General features: G+C 39.5%; 3 protein-coding genes across 3 annotated transcripts; 1 reads left to right on the forward strand and 2 right to left on the reverse strand.

Moving 5' to 3' along the window:
* Positions 1-483: 483 nt before the first annotated feature.
* LOC115630648 (probable ATP-dependent RNA helicase DHX35) lies at positions 484-2,901 on the forward strand. The gene is made up of 2 exons (XM_030527288.1): positions 484-2,614; positions 2,684-2,901. Exon 1 carries the CDS (start codon positions 553-555, stop codon positions 2,590-2,592), a length of 2,040 nt encoding a protein of 679 aa, XP_030383148.1. The 5' UTR covers positions 484-552; the 3' UTR covers positions 2,593-2,614; positions 2,684-2,901.
* LOC115630650 (estradiol 17-beta-dehydrogenase 11) lies at positions 2,678-7,793 on the reverse strand. Its single transcript, XM_030527292.1, has 4 exons — positions 7,215-7,793; positions 3,765-3,882; positions 2,935-3,535; positions 2,678-2,815 (listed from the first exon to the last, which is right to left on the reverse strand). The coding sequence occupies exons 1-4, from the start codon at positions 7,368-7,370 to the stop codon at positions 2,713-2,715; spliced, it is 978 nt and encodes a 325-aa protein (XP_030383152.1). The 5' UTR covers positions 7,371-7,793; the 3' UTR covers positions 2,678-2,712.
* Positions 7,794-9,886: 2,093 nt separating this feature from the next.
* Positions 9,887-12,553, reverse strand: LOC115630649. Its single transcript, XM_030527291.1, has 4 exons — positions 11,894-12,553; positions 11,623-11,832; positions 10,315-10,604; positions 9,887-10,243 (listed from the first exon to the last, which is right to left on the reverse strand). The coding sequence occupies exons 1-4, from the start codon at positions 12,329-12,331 to the stop codon at positions 9,937-9,939; spliced, it is 1,245 nt and encodes a 414-aa protein (XP_030383151.1). The 5' UTR covers positions 12,332-12,553; the 3' UTR covers positions 9,887-9,936.

The raw sequence follows: 12,553 nt of genomic DNA on the forward strand, positions 1-12,553 counted from the left end.
GTTGGCCCGTGACAAAGGTACAAAATTTATTTAAAAGCAATTGACAGCACTGCTTGTGTGCGCAGCTGCACTCTTCGGGGGACCCGGGACCCATGACTAAGACACACGTGCTGACAATGGCGCCCAAAAAGATTGACCTTGACTTCTAACTGGCTGGCAATTAGAGTTATTTTCATTTGCAATTGGGGACATGTTTATTTTACGACATGCGCTGTCCGGCCAAATGCTTAAAATTTGAGTGGCTTCGAGTCAAGTGTATATCTACACATAAATAAAACATATACACATATATTATGTTTGTCACTTGGTGGTGGTTGGGGAGCAACGAGCAACGTTTGCTTTTTGAATAAGTTGTCTGTGAATGCGCTCAATATTGTTGAACTTTTTCAACACTAGAATTTAGGCGTTGCCAGACCGTGAAATCTACAGTGTGATCTGTGCAGCCTTGGCAAATAGAGATAAATAAATAGAAGCCGGTTCGGCTTAGGTTTTTCTTTTAAACGTTTTATATATTATATACTGAAGCCTTGAATTAAATTACTTTTGTGCTTCATGGCCACCTTCAAGCCAAAGTTCATTAAGCCCGAAACTGACGATGCAATCACAGACACCAGTGGCAGCACAGAGCAGAGCTCGGCGTTTGTGTTCAACGCCAACCAAAACCTGGGAATAGAGGAACAGCGGGAGCGCCTTCCGATTCGGAAGTATCGCGACCAAATCCTCTACTGCCTGGAAAACTACCAAGTGGTCATACTTGTGGGCGAAACAGGAAGTGGTAAGAGCACACAGGTGCCACAGTATTTGTACGAATTTGGCTGGCACACTAAAGGATTGATTGGAATAACTGAACCGCGACGTGTTGCAACTGTGACGTTGGCGAATAGAGTAGCGCAGGAGCGGGGGGAGCTAGTGGGCGATTCCGTCGGCTATGTGGTCCGCTTCTTAGAGCGCATGTCGTCGGAAACAAAGATCAAATACATGACAGAGGGCATTTTGTTGCGGGAGCTACTTGCGGATCCGCTGCTTACACAGTACGGAGTGATTATTGTGGATGAGGCACACGAGCGCAATATGCTAACAGATATGGTATTGGGCTTGTTAAAGAAAATATTACGGAAACGTAGCAATTTGAAACTCATCATTTCCTCGGCCACCATCGACGCTAGTTTCTTTAGCGAGTTCTTCAGCTGGCCGGGCTCAACTCGCGATGTCAGCGTTAAGCTGAGTATTGAAGGACGTATGCACGCTGTTACTAAGTACTACTTAAATGAGCCTTGTGCAGACTATGTACGTGAAACGGTAGAAACGGTATGGAAGTTGCACCAAAAAGAGCCTTTTGGAGACATATTGGCCTTTCTTACCGGCCAGGAGGAAGTGCTAGAGGCATTGGATTTGCTGAGAGAATACATTGCCAGTTCCGAACTGGATAATCTCAAGGTGGTGCCCATGTATGGCAGCATGACAAGCACAGATCAGCTCGCGGTGTTCTTCACCCCTCCAAAAGGCGTGCGGAAAGTGGTTCTGGCCACAAATATAGCAGAGACATCGATTACCATACCAGGCATTGTCTATGTCATAGATTGTGGTTACGTCAAGGTCAAATGTTATAATCCCGCCACCTGCAGCGATAGTCTTGTAATTGTGCCCGTAAGTAAAGCATCTGCCATACAACGCGCTGGTCGCGCAGGACGCGTGCGCCCAGGAAAAGTATATCGTTTATATACAAAGTCGGACTTCGACTCTCTGGCACCGCGACAGCCGCCGGAAATGCGTCGGAGTGAAATGAGCGGCGCCGTCTTGCAGCTGAAAGCTTTGGGCATTGGTAATATATTGCGATTTGATTTTCCCTCACCACCACCCGCAAAGAACCTATTGTCGGCGCTGGAGACACTATATGCCTTGGACGCAATCGACGAGCAGGGCAATCTGACGAAACCCGTGGGTTTCTTGCTTGCCGAGCTGCCGTTCGCGGCCATGCTGTCGAAGATGCTCTACATATCCGGTCAGATGGGCTGCTCTGAGGAGATTATCACCATTATTGCCATGTTGCAGGTGCAATCTGTCTATTCCAGACCTCCGTCAGCGCAGGCCCAGCAAAGTGGTCGCATCGCACATCGACATTTCGAGGTCGCCGAAGGTGATCTGATAACACTGCTTAACGTTTACACTGCCTTCGTAGAGGAGGGCATGACCAAGGAGTTCTGTGGCCAGTACTATCTTATCTATCGCAATTTGAAGCGGGCTTGTGAGCTGCGCGAGCAGCTGTTGGCATTGGCGCGCAAAAAATACGCAATTCCAATATTTTCATGCAAAGGGGATGTGGAAATGGTTTGCAAATGCATTACGGCGGGCTTCTTCACACAAGTGGCCTATTTGCATCATTCCGGAGTTTATAGACAAATTAGTAGCGGCACGGAGCTGGCAATACATCCAAATTCGACGCTATATACGCTACCACAAGCGCAATACGTAGTCTATTGCGAGCTGCTGCAAACCACCAAATTATTTATGGATCAACTGACGGTAATCAAAAAGGAGTGGCTAACAGAAGTTGCTCCTCATTACTATCATCAGACAACTATGCGACATTAGCGCTTGGCTCCTAATTCAAATGGTAATAACTCGATTTTTATTAGTAATGGCTTTAACATACAACAACTTAATCTAATTTTTATTGGTGCAGGTTCTTTAGCTGTGATACAAACATTGCTGTTAACCGGCAGCAACGCGACCACGTCCCTGGAACATCATCATGGATTCGGGACCACGGATAACGCGTGACATTAGTTCCCAGCACATTTTCGCGGGCAACAAGCTGCAAAAGAAATGTGTTTATAGCAATTAATTTCATGTTAATTTGAGCTTTTTCATAAACAATGTGGAACACAAGAAATCTCAAAATCTAGAAATCTGTTTAAGAATTAATTAACTTACCATTTCAGCGGCGTCAACATGCGAATGGAATTGGGCAGAACACACCACACCTCATTCTTTCGCACAGCGCTCTCGATGCGATCAGCCACATATTGCGGCTCCAGCATGGGCATCATGCGAGGTTGGACGCCTGAAAACATACCCGTGTTGATGTAATACGGACAAATCAAACTCATTTGTATCTGGTCATATCCATGGGCCTTTAGGTCGGTCAATAGACTCTCATGAAAGCCTATGCAAGCGTATTTCGTGGCAGCGTAATCACTGCAGCCATAGGTGCCCAGCATGCCTGTCACTGATCCCACTGTCACAATGTGGCCACGATTGTTACGCATCATGTGCGGCAGAAAAGCCTTCACGGTCCAATAGTGGGAGATTATGTTGATGTTATATGTGTTCTTTATCACACGATCGTGTAGTTCCCAGAAGGGCTTGCAGCAAACAATTCCCGCATTGTTGATAAGTATATCGACAGGTCCGACTTCAGCATTGACCTGTGCGGCGCGTTGATAAATCTGTTCGCTATCCGATATATCCACAACATAGCCCTTACAATTATGAAAACCGTGCTTTGCCAGTAAATCGACTGTGGTCTTTATAGCTGCGAAAAAGTAGTGAAAACATTATAAATGTTTATATAAGTAATTGTAACAGCTTTCACTAATATAATATAATGCTATGGTGCGGGTCCTTAACCCTAGCCACGATATCTATGTCTATGAAAGCTGTTAATTTTCTTCTATTTCACTCATGCGTGTTGCTTCAGACCTAGCCCTATTAGCAAGATATTGCTAACAAGTGGCCTAACTTTAAACAAACTCACAACATACCTTCTTGGTTTATATCCCAGATGACAATACGCGCTTGTAACTTGGCAAAGTTGAGGGCTATTAACCGACCTACTCCACCGCCACCTCCAGTTATGAGCACCACTTGGCCAGCTACGTTCTGCGAATTAAAATATATGTTTGTAACGAAATCGAAACTTATTTCCACAGCTCATTAACACTAAAGCATACAATACATATTTCGAAAATGCATACCATTTGCATAAATATGTGATAAAATAATGTTATAAGATTTCGACTTGGACTGTGCCGGCATATTTATAAGCGTACATTGCTAGCCAACTGAATAGAAACATCACTTTCAATTATAAAGAAACATTGATGTAAATATAATTTCAACTACACACTACTATGTACAATTCAGATGTACTTTTTAAAATAACTATTTTCTACCTTTCCTTAATCAAGCACCTAGACAAATTCTATACATTTTTCCGATTAAAGGCTATAAGTATGTATCTAAGTGGTAGATCAAAAATCAAATAGATTTCATGTCGAAAACTAGTTTTCATCTGGCCTGGGCACATGCCAATGCTTAAGTAATAAAACATATATTTATGTTTCGCCTTCTTTGTTGACGAATCATTTCTTTTGCATATTTGATTGACAAAGGTGCGTCGCCTAGACGATTATTCAATGTACAGCAAACATTTTGCATATATAATTAGTGTTGTTGTTATTGTCGTTTTCGCTTTGATGAATGCCATGCCGTGCCAAGTTTAATGTAAATTTGTTGTGGAAATTGCAACATGCATATGTTAAAAAGTAGTTTCAAGTAAATTTTGCAAGCATCTTCAAACGTTTTCGGGCTCAAGCGCTTACCATTTTGATAATTTGTTTCGTTATTTTTTTTTTTGATCATTTTTTTCTGGTTGTTGTTGCCATTTTATTGGCCAAAAGTTCAATCAAGTTCATGTGCGCTGCTTACAAAATAATGCAGCATTTTAGTTGTGCAAGTTATTTCAAATTTTCCAAATAACGAAATCTTGGGATATATTTCATACAATATGTTTAAAAAAATGATAGAAATACCTTTAGAAACAGGTGGAAACTTCTCACAGATCATACACATTTCTGACTCTGTGTCGAAGAGGAAAATATATATGGCGAATAAAATACAGTGGGGCTAAAACGACACAGGGGCAACGATAATTGATGAACTGTACAAATACTATATATGAGCTTCGTAATCACCATAGCCTTTAAGTACTGCAATATTTTGAATCAAGAGAAGAGAATAGGTGATAAAGAAGTATAGACTTGGTTCCTTCGACTTTCAATCCTTCAATATTCGTTAATTCAATATTAAAAATAGTTTGGTTTCGAGATACATATTCGTAAATATTTCAAAAAACGAACAATTGTATTTGTCTTGCTTTTAGGGCAATACTCCTACCCCAGTGTTGAAAGCAAAATCTTCGCCTAACTCGTATAATTATGTATTTGTATATGCCAACGGAAATGCGATCTGGTTGCAATTTAAATGCAGTTTTTTAAAATGTTTCTTGGTATTACATCTGCAATATGCAGTTGTGTTGGTATAATCAACAGTTACAACAGCAACAACAAAAAAATAGCAGCAACAACCAGCACAAGGCAGCAAAAAATTCAACAATGACAAACGCTTCGCGAGCGCAGGCGGCGCGCATGCGGAAAACTCGTTGCGATGAAAAATGTTTATTGTGCATTGGGCCGCAAAGGCAAATGAAAACTAAGCATAGGTTTGCTGAAAGCAGGAGGTTATTCACTTCTTGGGGCAATCCCAAGAAAATTGAAGTTTTGTAGACTGTCAAAAAAGTTGCTTAAGTAAACGCCATTAAGGCCGACTCGCATATTTGGCCAAAAAAAAAACTCCAAACAATTTCAGAGCCACTATTTCGTTGGCGCCTAATTGAAGACCAATATAAAATATACAAAAAAGCTTAAGTTATTTATTTAGCGCGCGAATGTAAATTTATTTGCTGTTTTAATTTTATGTTGACGAGAAAAAAATTGAACAAACATAAGAGGCAGGCATTCATTCCATATTGACCATTAAAATGGTTTCTTTAAATGCGTGTGAATTTGTTCGCTTTTGGCCACGCCAATGAGAGTCGACGATGCATGTCCAAACAATGCTATATATTTGTTCAGATATGTTTTTATTTGTTAACGCTTACAATTAAGCCTTTTACAACAGTTGCTGCCAGGCAGGCCGATAGACCGACAGATGCTGTAAAACACAGATAAACAAATAAATTGGAAAGTTCATAGTAGTTTTTTTGCAATTTGCGTTGCTACTGATTTGTTTTTATTAGACAACTATAAAAAACGTCAGCTCGTTGAAGTTGGTGAAATTATTGCTAAAAGCAACTTAGGTACGTGTACTCGAATATAATTGATGAAGGAAATACGGAGCCGGGATGAAAAGTAATTGACCGAGTAGTGAAAACACAAGCATTAGTATCCATTATGTTTCCATTGTTCATCAATTTCAATTCATCAATAAAACATGATTTCCGTGCCAATATCAGTAAGCTCGGACCATAATGATCTTTTTTTTTTTTTTTTTTTTTTTTTATATGATAATACTTTAATTTTCCTGTTATTATTTACAACAACTTAAATTAAACTTATAGAAATATACAAATACAACTTAAACTAGGAGTTCAGTCTTATTCCATAATGATCAGATTTAAAAAAAAAAAATATAATAATTTTTATTTAACTCTGAATCCAAAGAAAAACGCTCTAAAAATATTTCGAGACCGAAGGGTGTCTTGCTACGTTTGTCAGCTAACATGTGATGGGGAGATAGGACTAGTTCGATGTAGAAATGACAGAACTGGCTAATAGAATAATTTTTTTATTATAACACAAAAAGATCGGTATCTACACAAAAGCTCATAAAGGATTATGATTATTATTATTTTCTGAGTCTAATTTAGTGGCGTGAAAAAAATGAGATATTTGATGATCTTTGGTTAAAATATCTTGTGATAAATAACTTTGATGTTGCAAAATGTAGTTTACTTTTCAATACACCCTCGTAAGGGGTGGAAAAGTTTGTGTTCAGGAATTCAAAAGTTATGATTAGTGGTCGTCAATTATTTTCAACTCATCAAATAGACATGTGTGTGTGAGAGAGTGGGTGTAAGTGTTTTTATGGTGCTTGTGTAATGGAAAGATGTCAAGGCATAAATAAAACCAAAAACAGCAAAGCAACAAATTAAACAAAAATCGTGCCAGTTCAAATTATGTCAAAATTGCTGAAGCCAAAAAGTCAAGCACAAAAGTTCAGTCTGACTTTAAGTTTCTATTAAAAACAAGGAAAAGCATAATTTGTTCATAATACCAACATTAGCATATAGCATATTATATGAACATTTTCGTAAGTTGGGGTTTTGTTGTTTTCTCCTCGTTGTGTTTTCTTTTCCATTTTCATGCACGTACCTTTAACTTTCTAAAACGCTGCGGTAATATTGTTAAGTATAGCGATTCCAAAATGTAAAACACAGACTTTAGCGTGAAGATTAGCAAGTCCAACAAAAATTGGACCACAGCACGTAAAGGCTGATCCATGTGGAGAAGGCCTGGTGCGGCGGTCATGGTTATGGATTTGGCGAACTGCGACTATGTTTATGATCGATTGCTTTGCACAAAATTTGAGTTTGAGGTTTGATTTTTTGTATCGGCAAAGACCTTCGGGCACTCAACAGGCAATTAAACTTATGAATGTACAGATGGAACACGTGCGCGGGAGGAATGAAATTACGTAGTCGAAACGTGTGCGTAATGGAATTGCAAATTAAGGCACAGCCACAATAGAGTCAACACAATGTAATTTTATAGCTTTTATTTTGCTTAGTAGGCTGCCGCGGCTGGCATATTAATGATTATGGCCAGCTTTATTAGCGTCACACAACAAATGAATTTCTCTACGAGCGGCCTTTTTTTGCGCAGGCGTGCACGTCTTATAAAAACGGTAATGCGTTGATTTCGATGCCCCTCGACGACTGCGACGTCCGATTATCTTGAGGCCACAATAAAGACTGAGCGCACACATTCGTTGGAAATTTCTTGTGGACCGACCCAACAGCCAGCGCTTTTTCTATTTTACTGTTTATTCGGGCGCTGCTGGTGGCTGCTTGGTCCAACATCAAGATTCACACAAATCGTGACGGTTCGTGCAGAAATAGAAGTGGTAACAACAGCAACAATCACTTTCTTAGCGTGACTGTTTGGCAACTGATTCGCTTGGTCGCCGCCTGACTAGACCAGGTCGTTAGTTATTTTAGTGAGTTAGCTCAACCTGTTTATTATTACCTCGTTTTGTACCTTTATATTGATAAAAGGCTATGCCGAGTATTGGATTTCTCTATCTTTCCATACTAATTTGCATTTTTATTGCCCTGTTTTGTATTGTTTGAATCGTTGACCATTGTTAGCATGTTGATACGAATTTCTTTTCAGCCCGAACCACGATGAGGAAAAAAGGTTTGAAAAGCGTTGCATACTCTTAGGCTTGCATTAAAAGTCAGCTGGTTGGCTCTATAGAAATAACTTACATATGGCACAAGCAAATATACGTAAATATTTTAAAATACGTGCACGCAACAATATATTTAGTTATTAATTAATTTATTATTTTTTCCAATTAAAAAAACGTATGTTTTGTGATTTCCTTGAAGTAAATTGAACAAAATATCCAGCCTCTTCGGCAGCGGCTGCTTTAACATATAGACATGCACACATGCAAACATGTATCTATATATGTGAGTATACTCACACACACAAGCGAACGAATAGCTATTTTTGTGTCTACACGACGGCATGCGAGTTTGATTCACTTTGCTGCATCATTATTTATTTTTCGTTTTTATTTTTTAATAATTTTTTTTTAATATTTATTATTGTTAGAAATTTTTGGTTTAATCAAATTTATAAAATATATTTGCAAAAGCGATATATAAACAATTACATTTTAGTTAAAAACCCACCCTGTTGAGTGATGGAAGCGCTAAACATTGTGCACACATTCGGCCGATGAGAAGATAATTTTTCTCACGCTTGCTGGAAACCAGTTTTGTAGGTTGTGAGCATGTTTTCATCCTATTTATAGGTACTTATATTGGTGAATACTGTAAAATGCTTTCCACTATTTCTACTATAATATTAATTTTCTAGGTAGAATGTGTGACTTAATAAAGACTTATCATAAATTTTCCTAATGCCAGTTGCCAGTTTTCTATACGACGATAATATGAGTTTTATATTAGTTTAGTATATGATTTTTTGGTTTCGAAATATTCCAAAGCAACTAATAAATAAATTTACAACTTCTTACATGTGTGTAATATGTATTAATATATAATTTTTAAAATTAGACTACTCTTAATACCTTATAATATTTGCAATGATATATTGTCATTTAAAATATTTGTTAAGAACACAAATGCCTTCCTTCTATGCATTTTTATTTTGAACGCGCTCTCGCGTGAGTCTGCCGATAGGTGCGCCACTCAGTCTACCACCACTATTTAGCGCATGCCGGTTCTGCCTAAAATTCCCAACTACGAGTTCGGCGTTTGCTCGTATAAATACAACATCGCTCGAACGGTACTTTGGAAGTGTGTGTCTTCTGTGATGGCACGTAGCTGAACATTGATCGATTTAACGATATCGCTAACGGTATCTGTTTATTCAGATCTGCTCAGTGACAATTCCGTCACAATTTGTTTCCCAGTAATTCTGCCTGGTTGACATTGCTGCGGCAAACAGGTTCGGTCGGCTTTCCGCTGCCATTGTTCGACGACGGGTCGGGCAATAGACGCACGGTTATGCAACTTAGCACTTCGCCCACTCCGCCTCGCGAATTTCGATCCGTTAATCTGCACGCCCCCTCAAGGGGCGTGTGGTGGGTTGAAATGCGTATAGGTGTTTGGGGCCGGGCGTGGTGCTAATGCTGAAGCTGACGACAGTTGCCCAAGTCAGCCATTTTCAAAATTTCTTGGTTAAGTAACTTTGTAGCTTAGCTTCGGATTTTCGTAATAAATTTGCTGTTCAGAACACTTCCATTGACGTGGCATTGCCGAGCAATTTGCCCATTTTTTGCAAAAACTGAATTGCAGGGGTAGTATAAATTTTTATTTTTGAAAAACAATGCAATTGATTATCAGTTACTTAAGGAAACTGTTGCAAATCGTGTGGCGCTGCTACGCAGAGCTACAGAGGTATTTGACAATGGGCATGCCGGCGATATATATAGCCAAAACAGATAAACAATGTTCGAGGCATACCGATAGAATCTATACCAGATATACTTGCGGTTCATTAGCAGGCCGGTGCGGCTTTGCTTTGGCGACTTGAGGTTGGTGGAGGTGCTGCTGTTGGACCTTGAAATGTTGTGTTGGCGTAGTCGCAAAATTTCAGACCCCAATCGTATCTTAGAATCACGTAGCTCCTCCATCTCCTGGCCTTTACTGTAACAAAAGAAAATTATATGTGTAATGAAAATGTAGTTTTCAGGTTTGAGCAGAATGTGGACACGCACACATCCCATTCCCGCAATTTCGTTTCTAGACCCTCGATAATGCGTCGCATGCTTTGCAACATGTCCTCTTTCTGCTCTAGCTCCAAACGATATTTGTTTTCCGCATCTTTGTAATCGCTATCTATACTTCGTATCTTTTTCACCTCTTCAAGAAGTTGTTCATTTTCCCACCTAAGTTGTTTTGAAACGCGTTCTTCCTTAGACAGTTCCGTTTGCAGGGTACGCTGATCCATGATTGCTTTGAAGAGGTCTCCTTTTGTTTGGCCCGCAATCTTCTCAAGAGCGTCATACTGCAATTATATAAAACATTCGTGAGTGCACACAATATTTTTTTTTTTTTTAGTAGCAGAGTGTATTTTATTTAAAACTGTCCATCGTGGACAATCATTAAATTGGTTAAATAAACTTGACAATTTATTATTTCATATGAGGTTGTAATATCCCGCTAGACCATGGGGAGGTCCAATCAATAACAAATAATACTGCCATTTTATACAACAGAGAAAAAAATTTATAGCATGAAAAAAAACAGAATTTAATATTAAAGGAATTTAGTATTGTACTAAGTTTAAAAGGAGTATTTTAGTCGCCAAATTAAGCCGCTGTGCCTCGACTCACAGCGAGCGATTATTATTGCATTAGGGCATGTGTACTATATTTAATACTGGTTAGTTAATTGTAAGGAGATTTTCCTGCTTAAATTACAAGGGGATTGATTAGACGAGAGCTCATTATAATTAGAACACAGAACATTAAAAGGAGAGTGAAGGAACTACAAAGCTTATACGATGGATAAGGTTGCCGAAGTGATTTCTCTCGCCAGTAGCTTGTAAATAAAAACTACACCATGACATGTTCTAAGATCAATAAAACGTAATTGGTCACGATAAGGTGGAAAACCATTGGGATCCCATTGAAGGGGGACTCAATCATATCCTAGTATTTATTATACTGGGCAGTATTCCATAATGGAACGAACGAGATATGAATAAGGAATATTAGTTGTGTACGGATCGCCAAATTCCTTTGACCATCGTTTTACGAAACCCAGAATACCTCTAGCTTTACTAACCATTATAAAGATATTTCAATGATTTTTCATGGATTATAAATCTTAACATTTGGTCTTTTTTTTTGTAAAACTGTAATTTGACGAATTTAATAAACGACATCACAGACTGTCTCAATTATTGGAAAGTATGCAAATAGAATATTTTTCCCAATATTTTTCCCTTCTTAAAATGTAACAATTTGACTACCAGATTAGTTACGAATCTTTTTCATGAAAGTCGCCGAATTAGGTCTTACCTCGTTTTTGCGATAGCTTATCTCCTGCTCGAGCAGCGCCTTGTCGGCCGTCAGGTTGAGCACGGAGGTCGTTAAACTGTCGCAAGAGGAGCGCACCTTGGTTACATTTAGTGTTGACTGCTTCAGTTGTAATTGCAGCTCGCTGTTGCGTTTCTGTTCGACGCGCATGAGGGTGGTGTAGACATGCAACTGGTTCTTGGCCTTCATGGACTGCGTGGGGCGGTCTTTTGTGATGAGTGGCTTCTGTCAAATATCACATTTTCCGACTTACGCTTTTCTGCAGACGATCCACTGCTTGCTGCAGCTGGCGGACCTCCTCACGGCGCTGCCGCCATGCATGCAACATGACCGTGGTGAACACCTTCATGCTAGCCGCATTCTCTCGCTTAGAGCGCCAGGGAGTTACCTGTGGCTCTAGTAGACAATTGGCGGTTAGCATTGCGGTTGTCATCTCTGCTGGTACAATTTTGTGCTCCGAAGGGAGAGGTGCAAGGACATGCATTTGCAGTTCATGCTGCTGCTTGAGATTTGTATGCTTTGTGGCCTCATCTGCAGGTGTTGCTGCATCCCGAAATGGTTTTAGAGGTGGTTCAGGCCTTGTACGGCCACTTGGCATGCTATTTGCGGAAGTCGGCGCTTTGGAAAACACAGAATGTCGCATCTCCTTGAAGGTGTTAAATGATGATATCGAAGCCGTCCCTCGCTCCATGTTCAAAAAATATCTGAAGTTCTAATTAACGTACGAAATTTGAAACGCGTGCTCTTCCGGTCATTACCAAGCGAGTTGTTTGATATAAAATATATATATTTATGTTTTTAATTGTATATATAAAACTGCAATTTTCAGATGACTATTGGCCAAACAGATAGCGCCCGATCTTCGAAATGTGGCTTGTTAAGATGTTGTATGTGTTTAAAACCGAAAAAAATA

This window comes from Scaptodrosophila lebanonensis, unplaced genomic scaffold, assembly GCF_003285725.1.
Source record: "Scaptodrosophila lebanonensis strain 11010-0011.00,11010-0021.00 unplaced genomic scaffold, SlebRS2 tig00001410-arrow-pilon, whole genome shotgun sequence".
NCBI classification, from domain to species: Eukaryota; Metazoa; Arthropoda; class Insecta; order Diptera; family Drosophilidae; genus Scaptodrosophila; species Scaptodrosophila lebanonensis.